General features: G+C 38.5%; 3 protein-coding genes across 3 annotated transcripts; all 3 read left to right on the top strand.

The window, feature by feature from the left end:
- Window positions 1-450: 450 nt before the first annotated feature.
- Window positions 451-3,644, top strand: mrps14 (mitochondrial ribosomal protein S14). Its single transcript, XM_059344861.1, has 3 exons — window positions 451-569; window positions 2,837-3,001; window positions 3,132-3,644. The coding sequence occupies exons 1-3, from the start codon at window positions 501-503 to the stop codon at window positions 3,312-3,314; spliced, it is 417 nt and encodes a 138-aa protein (XP_059200844.1). The 5' UTR covers window positions 451-500; the 3' UTR covers window positions 3,315-3,644.
- A 1,295-nt stretch (window positions 3,645-4,939) lies between these two features.
- Window positions 4,940-9,423, top strand: cacybp (calcyclin binding protein). Its single transcript, XM_059344523.1, has 6 exons — window positions 4,940-5,055; window positions 6,713-6,923; window positions 7,012-7,108; window positions 7,215-7,314; window positions 7,948-8,042; window positions 8,240-9,423. Exons 1-6 carry the CDS (start codon window positions 5,038-5,040, stop codon window positions 8,400-8,402), a joined length of 684 nt encoding a protein of 227 aa, XP_059200506.1. The 5' UTR covers window positions 4,940-5,037; the 3' UTR covers window positions 8,403-9,423.
- A 1,340-nt stretch (window positions 9,424-10,763) lies between these two features.
- plk3 (polo-like kinase 3 (Drosophila)) lies at window positions 10,764-19,719 on the top strand. The gene is made up of 15 exons (XM_059345088.1): window positions 10,764-11,093; window positions 12,091-12,198; window positions 12,308-12,424; window positions 12,904-13,033; window positions 13,164-13,251; window positions 13,943-14,038; window positions 14,227-14,425; window positions 14,642-14,768; window positions 15,037-15,152; window positions 16,314-16,443; window positions 16,536-16,619; window positions 16,908-17,070; window positions 17,225-17,354; window positions 17,477-17,587; window positions 17,744-19,719. The coding sequence occupies exons 1-15, from the start codon at window positions 10,878-10,880 to the stop codon at window positions 17,939-17,941; spliced, it is 2,013 nt and encodes a 670-aa protein (XP_059201071.1). The 5' UTR covers window positions 10,764-10,877; the 3' UTR covers window positions 17,942-19,719.
- Window positions 19,720-23,360: the final 3,641 nt, after the last annotated feature.

Below are 23,360 nucleotides of genomic sequence, written 5' to 3'. Positions count from 1 at the left end.
CATCAATCTGTTTTTATCATTCATTTATACATGTAAGAGCATTTTAATGTTGTAGTTCGTCAACCTGGAGCCAATCTGAGATACTTTAGGCAAAGTACGACATCATATAATTTGAGCACATAAACATATGTAACAAGGTTAAAAGTTAAATATATACATCTGAGAGGTAGTGGAAATGAAGTTTAGAGTAGCATGAATTAGAAATACTCAAACAAAGCACAATAATGTCAAAACTGTAGGCTACTTGAGTAAAAGTACTTTGTTACATTCCACCAAGCATATTTCTTCACAGGGGATATCTACCTTTTAGATTATCCATTATTCAAAATATCAAACTCCAATGAAGCAAAATCACATTACTTATGAAGATGGATAGAATTGATGCACAAAACTTGTGAAATTTGTTACCAATTGTTTATTCCCCCTCCTGGTCGATAGGTGGAGATATTTCCAATGTCATTATTCTCCTTCGGTGATTTTGCAGCACAAAATCATTCAACATGGCAGCCCACAGGATAGCATGTTTGGGGTTAAATGCCCTTTATTCTACTGTCAGCGCCCAAAAGCAGGTAACTTACTTATTCTAATGCTGCACTTTGTGGTTTGAGTGTTTCCATTAAGACTGCATTAAAAGGCTATATGAGAAAGATTGACAGAGCAACGTTTTTAGTATTACCTGTTAGCATTCCGACGTTAGCTTCTTCGCTAAAGCTAGTTAGCCTGCTTAGTAACAACAAACACCTTTTAGTTGTTGAAAAATAACTAGATATATATTTAGTGAAGTAGTTAAGAGCAAGAGGAGTGTCTTATTGGCTCTGCTTATAAGGGCAACGGAAGACAGTGAAATGTCTCAAGTTATTTCTGAAGCTAACGGTGTCTTATGTATCCTTACCTGTGATTCCATCTCATCATGGTCAGACTGTTTTTGCAGGTAAACGACTGAAGCAGATGTCATTACATCATTTTGAAACATTCAGAAAATGAGTCTCAAAGAATTATGAATTTAAATGATATTGGATAGGGACATGCATAGCCCTGAGAGAAACTTATCAGGTAAAGCTAGGGCGTCAGTTTGGCAGTTTGTGGGGACCATAGACTGTCTATGGTAGGACCGTCAGGGTGGAATGTGCCAGGACGGAAGGTGAATCAGAGGCCCAGGTGTAGTGTTGAAAAATGCATTTAGGAAACCTTTAAAATTAAATTATCTGACTCCAACAGTAAATCCTCTCACCTATTTCTCTGAGCAGACCGTTTGATGGGGAATGATGAGCAGTCAGTTTAACATAATTTTATTACAATACGTCAAGAAATTTGCAGTTACAGAGTCTCTGGGTTCAATCCACACTTCCCTGATTTACATGATTAAGGCGGATCAGTTCATGAAGTCTGGACCCCCTCTATTTTCTCTGAACCCTTTTTTATATCCTAATAGAGGTTTAATAAAAAATGTGGGTTAAACTCTCCAGAAGGTGCGTCCCTCTCGAACCGTTGATTTGTCAGTTTTAATCAATATCAGGACACGTCATGTCACCAAGAAGAGAAGACAGTTCTCTTTATGCTTCAGCACACCATGTCCGTGATCTGACCTGGAACAACTTTTGAGACGCAACCTTCTGCCTTGTTATGACTTGCAGAGACATTAGTGGAGACACAGATTTTTGCAATGTTCACATAAAATACAAAACATAAAATGTATATTTTTGTGACGATATAATCTTAGTCTAAATAGGACACAGAAAGTTTAGGCAGATAAAATAAATGTATCTAGAGTAATCATAGTTTTAAAACTATTAGTACATGATCATTGTATCAAAAGCATCATACATGATTATTCTATAAATGCATAGAGAGGGGGCACACACAGAGTTAGTGAATCAGTCTAGTCAATCAGATAGTGACCCCCCACGCACAGAGACAGAAAACAGACAGAATAACAGATTATTTCTAACAGTAGTAAATAAAAAAAGCTGACTGTTAACTGTTATGTGAAATGGGTATTTCATTTATGTACAAGGTATACAAATACACGTGTTTAACCTTTTTTAATGAAAGATAAAGTACTATACAAGAAGTTTTCAAATTGTACTACTCACAATTAGTTACCCCTTCCCCCATCTGAATTTGGATTATACCATTATCTCCTGACTGGGGTTGCAACTATGAGATTTTCACATTAGATAACCATCTCAGAAAATAATATGGTTTCCATGTATACTGTAGGTATAACAAAATTTTTATTAGTAGTAGTTACAATCACCATTAAAGCACTGACAACGAGGGATTTTTTCGTCTGCACAGATATTTTATTATAATTGAAAAAAAACACATTTTAATAGAAGTATGTGTAAAAAGTCTCCCCTTTGAAGATAAATAAAACATATATTTTGAAGATAAATAAAACATATATTTTATATAAACATGTTTTGATAACCCTCAATTTTCATTCCATGTTATACCATGAAACCAGTATACTGTTTCAGTTCTCTGATTTCTGTAAAATAAATATAGTCATGGGCTTAATTGTATGTTCAATAGCTGATGCTGTGTTTGTCCGTAGCACATAGCAGTGTGGATGAATCCACATGATTGGCCTAGCACTCAAAAGCATATATTTGTTGGGAATATTTTTAGTTTTCCTGTAAATTGGTAGAACTTACTGTACCCAGTATGTGTCGGTTATAAGTGTTTTCAATCTGCTGTCTGCAAAACGGCTTTAAATTCAGTAACTTTAGGTTTGGATCTAGAAAGAAACTCAGTTTGAGCTATTCACTCTGTGTATGGCACCCAGGTGCGCGATATTGGCTGTCAATAACAACTGCTGTAACAATGTGTGCAGGCCCTGAGGAGCTGCTGGGGAGCGGTGGAGCAGGTGAGGGGTTACTATGTGGACTGGAGGATGCTGAGGGATGTCAAAAGAAGACAGATGGCCTTTGACTATGCTGACGAGAGGCTACGGATCAATGCACTGAGAAAAAACACCATCCTACCCAAAGAGCTTCAGGTACAAAGCAGTATTTAAACTCCAACTGCAACTTTTTGTCAGTGTTTTATAGAACCGAGCAATATTTTTTGTGATCATTTGGGAGATTAAATAAACAATGAATTCCTAAAAAGTGTAATTATCTTTGCAGGAGGTGGCAGATAAAGAAATTGCAGCATTGCCAAAGGACAGCTGCCCTGTGAGAATACGCAACAGGTGTGTGATGACTTCCAGACCTCGGGCAGTGAAGCGGAGGTGGCGACTGAGCCGTATTATCTTCCGTCACTTAGCTGACCACAACCAGATGTCTGGGGTTCTGAGAGCGAGGTGGTGACTGGGGATAAAAAAGAGGCTGTTTCAGAAGAGCAGGACATCCGCATTCAAGACAGACTTGTTTTGGCCTTTTAGTGTCTGGAGTTTTTACTGTTTTTGACTATAATAAAACAGTTCCACTGCTACACACAAAAGCAATGAAGGTTTTCATGTTTAAAGTGAGATTACTGAACCACATTTTGTGTATGTTGTATATGCTGAGGCCATGAATATATCTGCACTGAAGGCTATTATCTTCTAAATATGAAAATATTTAACTCAGAGGAGCAATTGCCAGTCTCAGTCAGGACTGGACTCTGAGATGGATGAATAAATAATGTACATTACAAGCCTTTTTGAAAACTGTCATGATTTACTGTGTAATGTAGAATTTGATAAAGAGTAGCTATGTTTCATGGTATTATGTACTCAAGGAAAACATACTTTCCTCCACCATCAGAAGTGATTTACCCTTTAATAGTGTTAAGTGACCAAGGAATCCTCTAACATGAGAGCTATGTGTTCAAATGTGGCATTCAAATATTTGATCATATTTTGTATACAGCGCATAGTGTAAAAGGAATATAATTTCCCATAAAAATGGTGCAAAGTAGTTGATGAATAGCAGCAAATTATGTTACAATATTTAGTCTGAGAAGTGAGAAAAAAAAGGGTGAGAACACTTCTGCAAACTGTCTAACTTGCAAGACATATTTATTGCAACATTTTGGGTGCCAACACTTCATCAGGCAAATGATTTTTGAAAATGAAAGCCATCTTAAAATGGCATAAAACAAAAGCATTGATGAGCATCAAATGACACTCAACAAGATCATATAGGGCCAGACTGGCAAAACACTAGATCAAAATCACAAAAGCCTCCCAAAGCAGCCAATAAATAGAAATACTCTATGAACAATACAAATTCGTACCCCAAAAGTTGCAATGTTTGTAGAAATAACAGGAAAACACTGTCAAATACATCAGAAATAGGGTGTAAAATTAAAAATTGTATATCACCGTATTAGACACTTTTAATTACCGTAAATCAAAGAATAGCCAAAACTTTTACTTTTTTCTGTCATAAACTGGAAGAAACAGTTTCTCGTAAAAATATAACATTTTCATGCAAAATTTATGGAGAAATACCATGATGTCTGAATGAATGACACAATTAACCTAAAATAACAGGCTTATTCAGTCTAAATTACAGATTTTGCTGATATTTACATTTACATTTACAGTAGAAAACCAACTCACTGTATTTTTTACGATGAAGTTGTGGCAACTACAGCTGACAGTATTTTCCCGTAAATTAAACAGATTATTTTTTACAGTGCAGCATTGGAGAACAATGAAATGATTTGCCCCCCAGTTTGGGAACCACTGTCATAAGGGATACTTTGAATGAGAGGTGAAAATAGTCGATTCCATCAATCATCTGCATATAAACTGAGTAGGTTCTTATAAATAGGTAGGGATGGGATAGAAACTCTCTATTCGTCTGAAAGGCTTAACAAAAAATAAAGTATTGTAATTCACTAATTAAAAGAACATTGATATTAATTTTTGATATGTATATTTTATGGCTGTCAACATTTTGTCCAGTGGGTGGCGGTAGTGCACCTAAAGGCTGAGTTGCCAACCGTCAATAGTCAAAGAGAAAAGGGAGAAAGTGCTGCGGACTCACCGGGAAGAGGACACAAACACATTTCTGAGCCTAGCTAACATAACTGAAAGCCTAAATGGATCTGACCGAACAGGTAAACAGCGTGTTTTTATTCCGTTTTGTATAGTCTGACGGTGCAAACATGGGGTTTGTATGGGATCAATTGTCTGGATTTAGCTTTAACTATCGTTATATGATTCAACTAACGCTAAAGGCAATGCTATGTTAGCTAACGTTAGTTAATTTAGCAAGCAACGAGACCCGAAAAGTTGTGTCTGTTGTTTTTATGTAGAAATATGTATATTTTAATCATACTTCACTTGACACAGATAACGGTGCCTGCTCATGTCTTGAATCATGTGTCGGGAGCTAAATAGCTATAGCATGTTTACCAGAACACTCTGTCAGTTAACTAAAGTTAGCTAACGTCACAGCTCACTGGCTGTCTCCATCGATTCGAGATGAAAGCGGCGATGTAATAGAAGTACCGGTAGATTCTTTTTCATTTCGATAGGTGATATTAACTGAGAGGCTAATGATTTAAAAAAAAAAACTTTATTAAAGAAACATGGTGCAATACAAGACAATACACTAACAAAACGCCGTTAGGAGGTTTCAACAATACAGAGGCAAGCTTTCATACAAAAACATTGTAAAGTGTACATAAATTCAAAGTTTTTATAGTTTTCATGTTGGTAGATTTCTCAATAGACTTAATATATTGTTTGGTTTCATTTTCAAAGACAAGAAAGAGAGGTTTTTGATTAACGTAACGACATTATGGATATGCCATTTGCCTAACTGTATCATGAAATTGGTGATATGGTATTGTTTTTCTTTTGCAAAAGAAAAGTCAGTGAAAGCAAACAGTATATGTTCAAAGCACACGGACAAATGGTTACAAATATCACACAGGTTACAAATATCTTCCCATAATTTAGCTGAGAAAGGACAGGACCAAAATAAATGAAAAACATCTTCAGGGTGTCCTTCAAAGAAAGAGCAGTTTGAGGCTAATGATGAGCATGAGAATGATTGAAATTCTTCCATGTGAGAGTCAAGAGTGTATTAGGTAATATTTACAAGGCTCAAGGGGGCTATCATTGCTCATCCATCTGTATTAGTTGTAAGTGACCCAGTATTGGTTGACATACTATGATTATCATCTGCTTTAACATCCTTTGTTTGTAGAGATATAATCGATACTTCCCCCAAGGCTAAAATAAAAATATCACTTATATTTACTCTGCTGGTTCGAATGGCGGCAGGTACTACGCATTCTTACATAGTAAAGCAATGGTGGTGGTGTACAATTCACATTTACAGTTACAGGGTGATTTGTACTAGGGACTCAATACAATAATAGCTGTATTAAGATAAGTATTGCGGGATGTTACAGCCTATACATTGTATCGTATTGACTTGAGAAAATGTCTTTTTTTGGCACAGATTCTTGAAAAAAAGATCACACAATGATCATTTAAATATATTTTCAATGAAAATTAAAGTAATGATGGAAAAAATATAATTCCCTCCAATATGCTGATTCATATTGCAATATCAGTCAAAATAATTAATTACCCCAATTTGTTACACCCTGCCCAGAGTCCAGACTGCAGCCAGCCATTCGATGAATGTTTAGTTATGGCCATAATTTCAAGCCCAGACACATAACGTAACCTACGTTATATGCTTGTGCTTTGACTCATTTTCTAAAAAATATGTTCTGTCAAACACATTTCCCAATGCAGATCAACCAGCTGGAGGCCGATTTGCTGGAGCTGGGGTCACTCCTGGAAAAGGCAGAGAGGAAAAGAGTGCAGGAGCTGCTACAGCAGGAGCAGAAGAAGGTGGAGAAGGAGCTTGCAGTCAAACGTCAACAGAAAGAGAAACAAGCCAGGAGAGATGCAGACCCATCTGCTGCCTCTAAAGCAGCATACACAGTCAAGATTAACAACTATGGTATAATGCCCTTGTTTAGTAAGACTTTTAAGTACAACATTTATGATCTTTGCACAAATTTGTGAACACTTTTGTCTCTTCTGTGCAGCATGGGACCAGTCAGAGAAATTTGTCAAAATTTACCTGACCCTGAAGGATGTGCACAAAATTCCACCAGAAAATGTGGAAGTCAGCTTTACAGAAAAGTATGTTGATAATCAACAAATATATTTATAAAAGTTCAGTGTTTATTATTCTTCATGTACTTCTAACCATACAATTAATTGTATGTGCTCAACTTCTCTTTTGCAGATCATTTTCTGTGCTGGTAAAGGATCTCGATGGGAAAAACCATCAGATGACAATTCTCAACCTGTTGTATCCAATCGATGAAAAGGAAAGCTATAAAAAGGTGAATACAACATATTTATCTGTTAAAGAGTAGACTGTTATTTGATGGGATGGGCCAAAGTATTCAAGCCATTACACTATCTTTTCAATTCCTTAAGTTTGATTGTTCTTTCAATTTTACATTCTTGTTACTATTATATTTTGAAAGATTGTTAGCACACACTAAATCCTTTAATGATAAACCTTTGTCTGGATCAGAAATGTGCAGAGGATGATGTTTTCTGATGTGTTTTGATCAACCTCCTCCCAGCCTAGTGAAAGTGCAAGCAAACCCCACATTCTCGTTTTTGAATGTCCTTTGTCCACTATTTTTTATATATTTATTTAAATGTAAAAAAAAAGAGAAAATACAGCCAGTGGGCAGGATCCTGTACAGTACACCTTTAAACGACAATAAACAGTTTGTGACTACTGCATGGCAGAATATAGAAACAAACTCTGTGATAATCATTGATTTACTACATTGATTCATCCAGTACTTCTGACTGAATGTCTCCTAGATTCAGCAGCAACAGAGAAATATGAGCATCTCATTTTAACTTCCGTTCAATCTACTTTATTCTGGTGGAAATACAGCAGCAAAGTCTTGTCGCCTTTTCGAAAGTCCTGTAACCATCTTTTCTCCCATCAACAGATAAAAACAGACATGATCCTGCTCATGTGCAAGAAGCAGACGACAAAGAAGTGGGAGTGCCTAACAGCGTTGGAAAAGCAGTCTAAAGACAAAGAGTGAGTCCAAAGAAATGAGGAATATTTTAATTCAAGTCATTTGCACAAAGCAGGGAGGGGCATCTTGCTAGTATTTCCAGCACTCAGACATGACAGTGCAGTACCACATCTGTGAGCGAGGTGTCACTGTATATAGAGAGAATACAAACTATTCTAATACACTCAAAATAAACTGTTCTCCTATTGTCCCCCAACAGCAAGCCCACGGTTGATGAGAATGCTGACCCCAGCGATGGCCTAATGAACATGCTGAAGAAGATTTACTCGGAGGGAGATGACGAGATGAAGAGAACCATCAACAAAGCCTGGTCAGAGTCCCAGGAGAAGAAAATTCGAGGAGAAGAGATGATGGACTTCTGAACTGGACTTGCTGCGTGTCCACAGCAGGACCAAGGGAGACCTGCCAGGGATGTACCTGACAAGACTTGAAGACTAAATGTTATGGGTTGAAGTCCAATATATAAATCATATTACTACAAAATCTAGAAATTCAGTGTCCACTCATAAATAACGTATTTGGGATTAATGTTTAAACCCTGGATGGCCTCATTTTGACCCTGCTTTAAATATCAGACTACCAATGCCCTGATTGTCATGGGACACAATAGAGGGACCTTCAATAAATTGCATGGAAAATGCCTGTACAAATATCATGGCAATGTCCAGCAGATGGCGACCTTAACTGCAAAATACCACTGCATTTCACCAGTTTGATAAGTAATGGATTAAAGGACCACAATGCAGTTGTTTGTCTTGAGATTAATATCTATTAGTAATTCCTAGTTTAAATTGGACCAAGGTCAATTCAGTATGTGAGAAATCTTCTATAAAGTCATATCTTAATATTGTTCCTGTGCAGCAAAACTGAGCTGATATTTAAGATGTTTGCAAGTGTACATTTGCCAAAGTCATACTCATCTTCCTATAACGAAGACAACCAGAGGGCTTTTCTGACTTCTGTTAACGTCTTCATACCAGCCTTTTATTTTCCACTACATAAAAAGCTCAAATGACAGCTGCAAAGACAGGACAGCTCTTGCATCAGTCCAGTGTAATAATTAACAATACTGCCTAAGTCTTTGTTTGACATTTAATGCATTGTACCCATTTCTGTTGCATAGTGTAATGCTCAAACACATTATTTCCAATTCCTTAATGTGCATTTCCATAGTGTTGGACAGTTTTCCACTATGATTCCTATACCCTATACCCTATATATAGGGTAGCACTGTATATGTTGCCTTTTTCCCTCCAGCATTTGTGAATATCTAAAATGTATGTTTTTATAATTTTACTTTGGCTTTTGTTACAGTCTTACATGTATTGTTGCCTGTCCTCAGGTTGTTCATGACATTCTCCAAAATACAGATCTTGAACTGAGTTTGCTTTGCCTCTGTTTGTTTTCTGATTTTGAGGTTAGATTATTTTACTCAGTGTTTCACCAGCCGTTTGTTAGACAAGTCTGACTTCACCATTCATGCTGTCATCAGGTCTGGTATGCTGGCTTGCTTGCTAGAAAATGTGACCCAATGTAATAGGACATCCTGGTCTTTTGGCATACTTAATCTTTTTGACTAATTAGTAAGGTAGAATGTGTATTGGAACGCATTCATAGTAAGAAAAGCAAGGTTCCTGACACTAATTGACAAAAAAGGTGACATAGATTATTATTTCTAATATGATACAGCTTTTATGGTTCATGTTCACTGCACAATGTAGACTAATGAATAAAGTATTAAATAATTTACACAAAGTTCTGCAGAGCAAGAACAAGCTTTCAATCTGCACGTTTTATCCACCAGGTGGCAGCTGTCATGAGTTTCTTCGGGGATTTCTCTCTCACACACACTGAGAATTGGATTGCAGTGAAGAATGATACATTTTGTGTCTAGCAGGAAATCTTTACAAATGAACAGAATTTGCATATTCATAGACTTTGGCATTTTAATGAGTTTACCAAACATATTCCTTTTCTAAGAATTTTAATGTGGAAATTATAATTTTTTTTAATTAAACATATCAGGCACACATTATTGTTCAATGCAGCCTATATGTACACATGTCTTAATACATGTCTGGATGGGATATTTAAAGGGACAGTTCACCAAAATCAAATGCATATTGGTCATCTTACATGTAATGCTATTTATCAATCTAGACTGACCTAGAAGGCAGACAGTGCTCTACAGTGGACATCTCTAACACTCAGCAACTCACCCCAAAACAATCTTGATAAATAGCACTAGGGGTAATGAAGAGATATGTATTATTGATTTTTGGGGTGAACTGTCCCTTTAAATAATTAAAAGACCAAACTTTATTTATATTTTAAGAAAAAAACAACGAGGACTTAATATAATTGGCATTAGAATAAAGACAATTCTCCTATGATTCGCAGGGACCCATTCAATAAAATGTGAGTGTAGATTAAAGATGAAATACATTGGAAAGCCCCTCAACTGGGGTTACAGCGTGTCATTGGCTTCACAGCTGCACTGACACACGAGATAAATCAACGTGAGATAAACCGAATATTTTTCATGACCTGTTTCATTCATATTTTTCTTACCTTCCAGATAATGTTTTTTTTTTTCAGATTCTGTCTGAGCAAATCGTCTGGACTTTCTCCACCAGTGCACCACCTCGCCCCGCCCCCTGCTCCGTGACGTCGCTGCTCGCCTATATAGCCTGGGAGCGCTCGTGCCCAGACATGCCAGATGGATACAGTTGGACGAGGCGGACGCATCTTTACGCACCAGACCAACTACTGAGAAAAAAGCGAAAGGGATATATATACATACACAGACGAACTGCTTGTTTGTACCACGGTGTTAAATGGATACCAGTTGTTTCACCGCGGCGCAGCGTATTTCATGCCACGCAATGAATGCGGATTTATTTAAACCTACTCCGGAGCGTGGACCCCAACAGTCCTCTGCCCCGGTGAAAACCAGCAGGAATAAACCCGAGCAAATCAAACCAGAGCTGGCCCAGGTGGTGACAGACTCCAAAACGGGAAGATCATACAGCAAAGGGAAGCTTTTGGGAAAGGTACGAAGATTTACATTCTTTTTTTAATTATTTTTTTACATGTGCTTGTTCCGCTTCCCCATAGGGATCTTTGAGGAGTAACATGGATGTAGACTTAGTATGAAGGAGTCGCTGTTCTAGGCCGATACGGAAGCTGTTTATGATTAAAATTCATCATTAGCCATTTCCAGGTGTTAATGCGGGAATAAGGAATGACCTCGTGGTGGATGTGGCCAATCCGCCCCTGCTGTGCGCGTCACTGCTGAATGAATCAGGCGCAAGGTGTGCCCAGCTCCCGTGCCCACACATGATTACCTTTTATAAAAGCTGAAAAATGTATAATTTATAAGAATCCTAGGGTTTTAATGACACCTCGGCCAACCATTAACCCATTAATGTATCTGCCTGCCTATGCCATGACTCCTATCTTTACAATATCGCCACTCTAATGATTTTTGACACTGTATGTGCGATGTATGAATGGAGCGACTGTATCAACATGTTGCTCGTCATCGATACGCTGCGTCGGGAATCCAGCCAAGTCTCTTTTTTTTTTTTCTCTGCTGCCTGCCGCAGAGCTGGAAACGTCTCCGTCAATTTCACGGTTAATGAATGCAGCAGCCCTGTCTGCCTCAGCCCTCATGTCCTCAAGCATATGTAGTCTTGATTGCATCTAGAAATGTGTGTGAATAAACTGCAGCAAACATGGTATTGGAGGTAAATCGTCGGGTTTTATGAGCATATCAGAGCACACAGGGCAATGAAACATGCCTGGCAATTGATTATCTTGATTATAGAATGATGCATGTGAGATTGAATGCCAGATTTATTTCCTATGTACCTTTTCCTTCACAGCAGCCTTTCAGAATTGTTAAAATCTTTGTTAAATCATGTTGGTGGCTGTACAGCTATTGATTCCTCACATCAAAGACTTGCCATTGAGGCAGATTATTTATGGGCATTGCAGGTTTTCGACCTGCTGCTTTCTTTACTGATCATCCTGTTTGTCTCCTTTAAGGGTGGCTTTGCTCGATGCTATGAGATGACAGACTTATCCAGCAACAAAATGTACGCCGTGAAGGTGATTCCACAGAGCAGGGTGTCCAAACCACACCAAAGGGACAAGGTACGTGACAGAGCTTGTTTGCTCCTTGCAGAGGCCCACGCTTAACCTGAATTCAATATCTGTATTGAAATATGCACTCAAACTGACGGACTGTGTCAAATTTGAACAGATCACGAATGAGATCGAGCTCCACAAAACCCTGTCGCACAAGCATGTGGTGAAATTCTCTCATCATTTTGAAGACCAAGAAAACATCTACATTTTCCTCGAGCTCTGCAGTCGGAAGGTGAGACTTTGGAAATCTCTAGAACAGTCTGCACAGCCTGCAGACGTTTTGCTTGCTCATACAGCTTGCTTTGTATCTCTACTATTGGGGCTGTCCTCGATTAAAGACATTCTTAGTTGATCAACTGTTAGTTTTGGTGTGTAATCAGATTAGGTGTTAGGTTAGGTGCAACTTATACGTTTCTTGGAAATAATTCATTCAGCTTGGGAAAAAAGCATGCTTGAAGACCAAAACAATAGATTATTTGACAGATCGACTAAGGGGGGGCAGCCAGAGACTATACATATTGTAGTTATTTATTTTACAAGCCAACAGCCTAATCATTATTGATAAAGAGTCCCAGGCATCCACCTGAATTTCAGCAGTGTCTAACTTCTGTGCTACTGCGGCTGTGTGTGATGTTTTGTGCAGCAGCGTTGTACTGTACAGTCCCACTGATGGATGCCGGGTTGACAGTTCACTCATTGCTCTTTCTGCAGTCCCTGGCACACATTTGGAAGGCGAGACACACGCTCACAGAGCCAGAAGTGCGATATTACCTCAGACAGATCATATCTGGCCTCAAGTACCTCCACAGCAGAGGGATCCTGCACAGAGATCTCAAACTAGGTATGTAAGCGTATGACTGAAATGTAGTGTACGAACGCACAGCAGGCATCCCAGGAATTTGCTGTGACTTTTGGGCCGGCACATGTTATGCATGGAATGCTGACTGGACAAATGTTTTTGTCTCTTTCAGGCAACTTCTTTGTCAATGAGAACATGGAGCTGCGGCTGGGAGACTTCGGCCTCGCTGCCAAGCTGGAGACAGTCGAGCAGAGGAAAAAGTATGACTTTTTAACTAGTTTACTATGACTATATTTTAAATACAAAAGTATTTTTCTCAGTACTTTTTCATACTATTAATACTCCACCAGCCACCCATCCCACCCTATATCTATTATTAAATACATGTAAATTATACAAATAATATCGATACTTAGCAGCAGTACAGTACAAAATTTTTATTTTATCAGCAAGAAAATAAACTAAAAACATGTATAATAAAAATGGATCATGTACATGTAGATTAAATATTTTTTCAGTTGACAATGGAGACAATATTCAAAAATTTAGAATAGCTTCTGTGAACAATTTAGCCTTTAATGGAGAACGACTGTTAGATACCGTCCATAAGCATAACTTTTCATTACAACATGACAGTCGTAGCCATTTTCTAGACTTGCATAATGCATATTGGCCTAAAACCATTACGTCAGTTACCAAGCACATTCCTCCTCCCACTGCTTTCCCCCCAGTAAGTACCTAACTAAACCGGTTTCCAAGTGGCAGTTGAATGTAGCGCTTCAAGCAGAGTTTCAATACCAGTTTGACACCTTCCTGTGGAATACCTGAAGATTGAGTGCAGCAGAAAGAAAAATGCTTTAACCACTACTTCCTTCACTGCATGATGCATTTACAGAACAGAAAGTAAATCGAGACATTAAATCCATCCTGTACTTGGGTTTTTTTTCTCAGAACAATTTGTGGGACTCCCAACTACTTGGCCCCTGAGGTGCTCAACAGACAGGGCCACGGCACGGAATCTGACGTTTGGTCCCTCGGATGCGTCATGTGAGTAACATAATTGTTCAATCATGTGTGAAATAACATTTGTTTTGAGGAACAGGTTTTTATCTTAGCTTAGTCTTATCTCTATGTGGGAATGACGACATTGTACCCAACCACTAGATTGTTTTTAGTCTGAATCATTGTTTTGGATCGTGAGTTGACCCTTTGTTTCCATGATTTATCCCATTCAGGTACACACTGATGTGCGGAATCCCTCCTTTTGAGACTCTTGACCTGAAGGAGACCTATAAATGTATAAAGGAAGTCCGCTACAACTTGCCATCCTCGATTTCCCCCTCTGCACAGAAACTCATCTCAGGCATCCTACAGAAAAACCCCAGCGACAGGCTCACGCTGGACCAAATCCTCAACCACGATTTCTTCAACAAAGTACGCATAAGTCCTGCTAGTTAAAAAGAAACATTGATTAGATTTGATGCTTTAATCCATTTATTTACATTGGCTTAAGATCATATGGCCTTTTTAGGGGGAGGGGACAATGGTGTTTGAAAACTATAACAGAATATCGCATGTCAGCATTCGATCCATCATCCTGTTATCCCTTTTACATCTTCCTCACCCTCTCTGCCTTTCTTCTTCTTCTAGGGTTTCACTCCTGATAAGCTTCCCCCCAGCAGCTGCGTGATGGTGCCAGAGCTCCACCCCCCCAGCCCTGCCAAGAAATTCTTCACTAAAATGGCAAAGAGCTTCTTTGGCAAGAAGAAGGCGAAAGGTAAGCAGCAGCACAGCAGTCAAGTGACTGATACAATAGACTAGGTCACCTCTTTTGAATGTCACCTTTCGGTCACATATTTGTCCCTTTTGTCATCTTGTCGATCTGGTTTTGACTCACAAGATGTCAAGGATGTTTTAAAAATGTTTAAACGGTAAAGCCGGATTGTTTTGGTTTCAGGGTTCTTTCAAGCATTTCCCTGACATAGTGTCGATATTGGTTGAACATATTTGTTGTGACTACAATGCATGAATCTTTGTTTTTGCAGTGGAGAAGATTCCATGTGAGGAAAAAGATGACAAAGACATTTCCAAGCTGGTGTCTGGCATCGTTAAATGTTCCATCAACAGGCAGATCAGCTACAAAACAGTGGGACCCAATGAGGTAAAAAATGTTTCCAGTTGACCTTGTTTACCTAAAACAAAATAGGTTAGGTTCAGGTACTAAAAAGATAATACTGTCCCACTCCACATATGGTTCAGAAGTACATATTTCCATGACAAACAATTGCTTTGAATCCAAGTGCAAAGGGATTTTTTCTCTCTCTAAGAATAGCCTCGCAAATACCAGCTTTGAAAACCAGCTTAGACTCACTGAATATGGGGCAGCCATATTATTTGAATTAAGATTTCTAATTATACAGATATTTCAAAAGTAATCATCCTTCTTAAAAGGATTTTGAAGTTTGTTTTTCTGGCTATTTATCTTTGTTAAACTGGCACTGCAGTGTGTTAGATTCTGTATTGGCCCAGAAGTCCTTCAAGTTGTCAACAGACAAGTGAAATGTTTTTAATGTGTTAATATTTAGTGAGAAACTCAAGTGCAAAAGACTTATTGAGGTCAGTTTTTCGAGTATTTGTGACTATATAAATGAAACTGAATACTGCACATTTGACAAAATACATCCTTCCCCTTTTCTTTCTACTACATGAATGTAATATAATCCTACTACACTTCATACAATCGCTTCATGTATTAATTTCAAAGATTCTGAAGCAGAGCTGAAATTAAATGCCACAGCAGCAGGAAGCTCTGTTGGCCAATCCCTAATCAGGCTGGTCTGGTTGCTATTTATAGAGCCCAATAGGAACTACTTGTTTGCTCTTTGGTGTGAATGTTTCATTGTCAGCTCGATAATGAGTCTGTGCTGCTGAGAGACTAGGTTGTGGTCAAGAAGCACAAAGTAGTCGTCAAAAGCGTCTTTACTAAAATGCTTTTTGTGGTAACATGACATTAGAAACTACATATCAAACTAGCAGCATGTTTGTAAAGCACACAAGGAAACTGTGGTATTAAAAGTTTCACCGGTGTGCAGTGGCAGCAAGATGCAAAAGATCAAAACCAGTGAAGCAGTTAAAGCTGTGGCAAATTGTGCTAAAAAAAAAATGTTCCACCTGAATCATTTTTAGACCTACAAACAAAGCGTGCAAGCATTAATAGATCACGCTCATGGTTTTGTTTTTTTGTTTTTTAACCTGTCCTCTGCTGTCACCATAGCTGTCTTTTCACAAATGCGTATTAAATCATATCTATGTTTCTCCTCAGGTGCCCTCTCCCATCGGTCAGGTGGTCAGCTCCGTGCCTCTGGAGCCGACTCCTGCTGAGGAGGAGTCCAGGAAGTCAATCTCTCGCTCCTTCAAGGGCACCACAGGCACCACGGCCAGCAGCACTGAACGTAGGCACCAGCACTTTTCTTTCAGAGCAGATTTTTTTAACTCCCTTGTCTTCTGTGATCCACGTTTAATGTAATTCTTCTTTTCTCTTCAGCATGTGAGGATGCCCTGACTCCTGCAGCTGTGACTGAAACTGCTGTGAAAATTCTCAACAGCTGCCTGGCCACCATGCCTGCAGGTAGGAGAGCACGGACTATAGCGCTATAAAGACTGCAAGAGCACTTGTGGCCTACAGAATAATATGTTAGGCGCATCAATCTGAATTTACTAACCAGAAGAAATAAATGGAAATTTTGAGTAGCATCATCTAGCTTTCTTGACATTTGTAGCATCTTGTTTGTAAAATGCTGACTCACAGACTTAAGGTATAACCATTACATTTAGTGTCCTTTTTACTCAGGATTTATATTAATACACTGTGATATTGTTCCATAGTGCCTAACATTTTTATCTCTTATCTCTCCAGCCACCAGAAACCCGCCCTGTTTGTCCAGGCCCCAGTCCTTCCTGTGGGTGACTAAATGGGTCGACTACTCAAACAAATATGGTTTCGGCTACCAGCTCTCGAACCAAAGCATCGGTGTGCTCTTCAATGAGGGAACACGTCTCTGTCTTTGTGACCAACGACAGTAAGTACCTTTTATGAAGATAAAGTAACTGAATCGATCCAATACGGTTTCCACATAGGGAAAATTAGACTATTACATTTTGATCATTAAAGTTGAGCCTCTCCAATCGAACAGCATAACTTATGTTTTTTTTCTTTCCCTTCCTCTCTAACAGGACAGTCCACTATTGCTTACCCAACAACAAACACTTCACTTTCCCTGCAGAATCTCTACCTGAGCAGCTTCGCAGCCAGAAACAAATCGTAGAGCTCATGGCCAACTACATGGAGCAAAACCTTATGGAGGTATGAGCAGAGCAGCCCTTTAAAAAAAAAATTCCTTTTTAGTTTGTATAGATTTCCAAAGCAGTCTGCGCTTTAACGTGACATCCTGTGATCCTAACTAAATATTTTCTGTCCTCCTTTAGGGTGGAGATCTGCACTGTGAGGATCAAGTATCAGGCTGTCCTCCTCTGCTGCTCCAGTGGGTGAAAACTGACCATGCTCTCGTCATGCTCTTCAATAATGGCACTCTACAGGTTAGAAAATTCTCATGCAATTCTATATTTAGAGTCCTAGATGCCCATTTTTATGGAACAAGTTGTTTAAATAAAGTCATGAAACAATTTACCCCCTTTGGCAACGCTGGACCTCGTCCTTTTACATTAATTGTAAATTGTTTTTAATCCCTCCAGGTGAACTTCTACGCAGACCACACAAAGATCATCCTGTGCAAGTCATCCGATGACTCCTACCTGCTCACCTACATCAGCCGGGAGCGCGTCTCATACACTTACCTCCTCAGCATGCTGAATGAGATGGGCTGCACTTCCGAACTGAGACACCGGCTGCGATACGTGGTGCAGCTGCTCCAACACCATGCTGATGCCTGAGATCCCGGTTCAGTGCCTCCCAGGCTGCCTGATGCCTTGGAGGCGACCTGACTGGTTTACACCTCTTCTTAGGCAGCCTGACTGGTTGATACAATTTCTCAAGGCAGTGCCGGGACGAGCTGACGCCTGTTCAGTTGACTGATGGCAAGCTGCTCAGAGGAGCTGAGCAAATATTCTTGTCTGTACTGGTGCTTAGGCAGCTGATGATCAAATTGATTGACCTTGATAAACATCAAGCAGTCAGGAGGTTGCCCAATGCAGCATCTGCCTCAAGGGTTTGTGCCTGTCCAGCTTTTGCCTCAAAGGTATCCACCTGGAAGGTTTTGATACCTGAAAAAAGAGACTCCTACCTGGCCTGAAATGATGGATCCTTGACAGGCAGAAGCCTACATGAACACCTGATTACCTTCCCTCACTCACTCAAAGCCACTGCTTCTTGGCTGGATCTTTCAAAGCCACCAACCTACCCTGCAGCTTTCAGCGTCCCCTGATAGCCGATAATCCAGGCATGGTTTCTCAAAGGTATCTAAACACTAAAATTGTCATATTTGCTTGCAACGGAACAGGGAAAATCTTGCAGCTGAAATTCTTTTTAGGCTCTCCTTAAAAGTATTTTAGCAGCAAGGTCATTCACGCCGTTGACATGCACTGGAGCTGTGATCTGTCAGCAGAGATGCTTTGGGAAGAACTGTGGTTTGATTGGAGAGGGAGACCCTCCTACCCTCGGATGGTTTCTGGCCTGTTTGGACTAAGGTGCACACATTCATTTTTTTTTTTTCTTATTTTAAAAAAAGAAAATTGAGCCAACTAAAGGATCACACTACGATCTTGACCTCACATGCACAAATAACATTCCTGGCCTTATTTGATGATAATGATGCTAAGATTTGGAGAAGGTTATTGCTTCTTTTGATCCAACATCACTTGTCTTGTTTTAGTTGTTAAAAATTTCACTGTGGTACACGGCATACTAAAGGGGCTATGGGAGCAACACGATTTTGCACTTTTTTTTTCTTTTTGTAAATTCATCAGGAAAGAAACATTTTACTACCACTGATTTTATTTGTTTTTAACTAGATACCAAAAGGCATTTTCTTTGTATTTTTTTTTTTAAATGATTCAGTTTTAAATTCACATGCAGTAGGAGAATGTGTGTGTGCCACACATGTGCTGGTAAACAACTGTTGAATGAGGGTGGGGAGGGGGGATAAAAGTGCCTTTCTGAGGGATGTCTGTATAGTGCAATAACAACCCTTTGTGAATGTCAAGCTGGATACAAACAAGATTTGAGAGATGGGTTTTACAGGTGGGATTTACTTTTGTACTTTAAGAAAAGTTTAAAAAGTAAGTCCAATAGCACTACAATCTCACTACCTTGTATAAGCTTTTAGAACAACTGGTATCATAAGTATATATCCCAGAAATATCTACTATGGAAAAAAGAAAACATTGTACTTTGTTGTACTGTACTGTAATCCTTATCGGTTTACATTGCTTTCTCGACCCAGAGTTGTATCCTAAAAACTGTGACCTGGAATGCAAGTATTACGTACATGTGTTTTCAAAAAACCCAACATTGTGAAAGCCATCTGCCAATTCAGAAGAGTCTTTATTTTTTGGCACATAATATCCTGTTTATTTATTTTTAATTTATACATGTTTTTTATTTATTGTTGTGTAAATGTTACGGTCTTGACACAAAATGTTAATTCCAATCACCTTTTGTATGTAACGTATTTGGGGGAAAATGGGACAAATTAAAGTTTATTGAAAATGAACTTGTTTCACTGATTTCCTGATTTCCTAGGATTGAAGAATGAACACCAAAAAGTATATTCTGCTACCTCTTGATATACAGGTGCATCTCAATACATTGGAATATGATGGAAAAGTACTTTTCAGAGGCAAACGGTTCCATATTAAACAATTTTTAAAATTAGTTTTTGTAATTCAAATTTTGAGACACTGAATTTTAGGTCTTCATTAGATGTAAGCCATAATCATAATTGGAAGAAATTAAATGTAAGACAAGTTCCATTCTGTATGAAATGGATCTATATGATGTGTTATGACTTTTTGAATTGAATTACTTGCATAAATACACTTTCCTATAATCTTATTTGTTGCGATGCACCTATATAATATTTGTGCATATTTTTTCTTTTGTAACTAAAATGTAACTGTTACGCAAGTTTTTGGCGGTGGGGATAAGTAACAATTATCCCATTGAGAGAAAAAAATTGCATGCTTAAATGCAATTTTCCCCCGACTTAGTCAAACTCTCTTACCAGTTCTAAAGCTCTTGGGCCATGTTTAAAGTGATGGAGATCACCACTATGCAGATGATATTCTTTTGTTTTAAGAAGGCTGGCATGATCTGCCTCAGGATTTCATTGCTATAATCATACCAAGTAAAATACATTTTCTCCCATAGCATGTTTCCTCTACCATTCTCCATCTTGTTAAGTAGCTTGACCCTTAACTGCAATGAAAGGAAGTCTAAAAGGTCTATTCAATAGAGTAGGAAGTATTGGCAAGAAATGTGCGAAGTGACAGTGCCAACTTGCAAGGGCCACCTTGGTATGCCAAATAATCTATGATCTGATAGAATGAACGCCGACTGAATGTTGTTCTGCTACCTCGGTACAGCTACTGTTATTTCTTAGCAAAATTCACTCCGGAATGCAATGATGCAGAGTCTCTGTCTAGGGCTTTTATTGTGAAAGATGAGAATGAAAGGAGTGAATCTGCAACGCGCCGGGAGACAATAAAGAGTTTATCGTCTTGGTTCAGACTACGGCGCCTCTGTGTTTATTACCCTCGTAAGTATAGTATTCCTTTGTGCTGTAAATCGAGCCTTAATTTTCTTGGGAGTTTGGCCTCTGTGGCAGATAGAATTGCATAGTGAATGTGAGGCTTATAGGAAACCAAGCCAAAACACTGATTGTGTCATTTTTCTGCAGCCATTACATTGTGCAATCATTTTTTACTTTATGAGAAGTTTAAACAAAAAACAAAACAAGAAACTGTCTTTTGCCAAGAATTAAAAACACCCTAGTTTTGCACCAGGTGCATCATGAAGACAGCACATACATTACCTCTCACCAGATGGTGTATTTTCAAACTCTTGTAGCTGTAAACAGCTGATGTGTGCTACAGGCTTTGAATGACAAGCATATAGACCACACTGCTCTGTTGTGCTCTATACAGATCCCTGACTCTACGTCTATCCTCAAGGATTTTGCCATTTGAAACATCATGTTTCATGTGACACAATCGAGTACTAAACCAGCTCTGCTGCTCCACTGTTATTTACAAAGAGGAGCTTCCAAACATGACCTTTTTGTTGTTGCCCTGCAGCCCTCAGCTGTAACATCGCTGTCACCCCCAGAGTGAGTTCATCATCAAAGCCTCTATACACTGGCAAGAATAACTTCATTAACTGAACAGTGTATGCAGTGTAAAGCACGTAGACTCCTCCTCACAGCTTTGATAAAGATGTGAAAAACTAGAAACTCTAAATAGCTCTTGTGACGCAGCAGCTCATGGTAGTGTCAGTATAGGCCAGTGTGACTTAATTTAGTAAACAGTGTTACAGGAAGCCAAAATGTCAATATCCTTTCTTATATTCTCCCTATAGCAATGGTAAGGTTAATCCAATCTTCATTATGGCAATTAGTAGATATTTATACATTATTTTTAGTAGGAGCTAAATCACAGAATCATCATATTTTAAGGATTAGTTGATAATATGCAAGGCATTGGATTTTAGTGCACACATGTAACAAAACAACTATGACAAGGCAATCCAAAGCAGATTATATTCCAAAATACAATTTAAATTCTAACAATTAATCAAACCTGGGTGAATTTTCTAGCTTGAATGGTGTATATTTGCTGTATTTATTGCAAAGACAAATACAAGGTCTGCATTATAAGTTTTTGTATTAACCTATCTGTCTAAATCTGTGTTTTGTATCAGCTGAGACTCCATCTTTAAGTAAGGAGACAGTTTTTGTGAAGTATGAGGTCAACAACAGTCTTGCGTCACAGTTTCAAACTTGTCGAACTAGTTTTATTATCTGTACAAGAAAAGGAAACATTTTCTCTGTTGTGTTCTCGGAAATAGTTTCCATACCTTGAAAAGGCGAGTGAAGTTTTCTTTTCTTTTCTTATCCTAAAGCAGAAGGACTTTCTATCACTGGTTTTACTGGCAGGCAGAATTGTGGGAGTAAGGAGGCTGGATTATGGTTAAAAAAAAAGTAAAGCTGTGACTCTGAGTTCAAAATGTGCTGATTTCACATCTTTAATAAACAGCGTGAGACGTTCACTTCTCTCGTTCAGAGGTGTAAATGAGAATCTCTACTGGAAAATGCCAGTGCTGTGGATGAACGCACCATGCGTTAATTGAATGTGCTCTTTTTTTTTGTAAAAGGTGAACTGAATGCATAATTTTTGCAACTAATTAATAAAACTGTAAGCGTCAATATCTCTTGCAACACTTACACTGTGATCGACGGCACCAGGCATGAAGATTACGTCAACGTCACGTAACAGAGAGACGTTCAGATACAGAAAGAGATATGCCTTGTGCTGATTGGTGCCCATGTTAGAGAAAAAGAGAGATAAGTAGGGAAGTTTCAGTGTTAAAGACATAAATTAAATGTTATCTCTTTCTAACTTACTGATGCTATCTGCTCACACTGCCTGGTCCAAATGAGGGAAACTTATTCTGAATATATTCAGATGCCTGCCTCATTATGTTCTTTTTAACTTTTAATTCAGAGTTGTAATCCTCAGCATGTGGTCCAATGATGCCCCAAAATAAAACAGAAGTAAAGAACTTCACTGTGGATGAAACTGAAGAATAGTTCCTGTTATTTCTAAAATTAGTCTTACTTTTGTAGCTGTTGGTTATGGTCAGAGGTGTTAAGTCAGGCACAAATTTGAAGATTTTAGACTCAACAAAATCAAAAAAGGCTTGCAACTTGACGTCAACTTTAAGACTCATGACTTCACTTTTCGACTTGAAATTACTTAATACCTTCCTCTGAAGCCCAATCATTACAAAGTATGTTATTACAAAGTGTGCCAAGATTCCATTATTTTCCTTTGTGGGCACTTCATTTTCCAATTCCACTTTGTTTGTACCACTGAAAAGCATCCCGTCATGTTAACAAGCAAACAGTTTAGCCATAGTAGCTACCACTTTATTTGAAGATAAAACTGAAAGTGAACACACCCAAAATATTTGTATTAATCCCACATTGCATCAGAAAACCATGTGTGCACAATTATGGCAAGAAAAGTAGGTCACTGTAAACTGTGTTGGTTGTTAACAATGGACAGTTTGGGTCATGTCACTCCTCACCATTGTTTTGTCTTCTAAATGAGTTTAACTAACTTTTGTTTAAAACAT

The sequence above is a fragment of the Centropristis striata genome, chromosome 11 (assembly GCF_030273125.1).
Source record: "Centropristis striata isolate RG_2023a ecotype Rhode Island chromosome 11, C.striata_1.0, whole genome shotgun sequence".
Lineage (NCBI taxonomy): Eukaryota > Metazoa > Chordata > Actinopteri > Perciformes > Serranidae > Centropristis > Centropristis striata.
The sequence above is the reverse complement of the archived record's forward strand: the minus strand, read 5'-3'. Positions and strand labels throughout refer to the sequence as shown.

Coding starts and splice junctions, on each gene's coding strand:
- cacybp (XM_059344523.1), top strand. Junction 7,315..7,947: donor AAAAGGAAAGCTATAAAAAG/GTGAATACAACA, acceptor TCCCATCAACAG/ATAAAAACAGACATGATCCT. Junction 8,043..8,239: donor AAGCAGTCTAAAGACAAAGA/GTGAGTCCAAAG, acceptor GTCCCCCAACAG/CAAGCCCACGGTTGATGAGA.
- plk3 (XM_059345088.1), top strand. CDS start 10,878: ATGGATACCAGTTGTTTCACCGCGGCGCAGCGTATTTCATGCCACGCA. Junction 14,426..14,641: donor ACCACGATTTCTTCAACAAA/GTACGCATAAGT, acceptor TTCTTCTTCTAG/GGTTTCACTCCTGATAAGCT. Junction 16,620..16,907: donor CCTGGCCACCATGCCTGCAG/GTAGGAGAGCAC, acceptor TTATCTCTCCAG/CCACCAGAAACCCGCCCTGT.
- mrps14 (XM_059344861.1), top strand. CDS start 501: ATGGCAGCCCACAGGATAGCATGTTTGGGGTTAAATGCCCTTTATTCT. Junction 570..2,836: donor CTGTCAGCGCCCAAAAGCAG/GTAACTTACTTA, acceptor CAATGTGTGCAG/GCCCTGAGGAGCTGCTGGGG. Junction 3,002..3,131: donor TCCTACCCAAAGAGCTTCAG/GTACAAAGCAGT, acceptor TTATCTTTGCAG/GAGGTGGCAGATAAAGAAAT.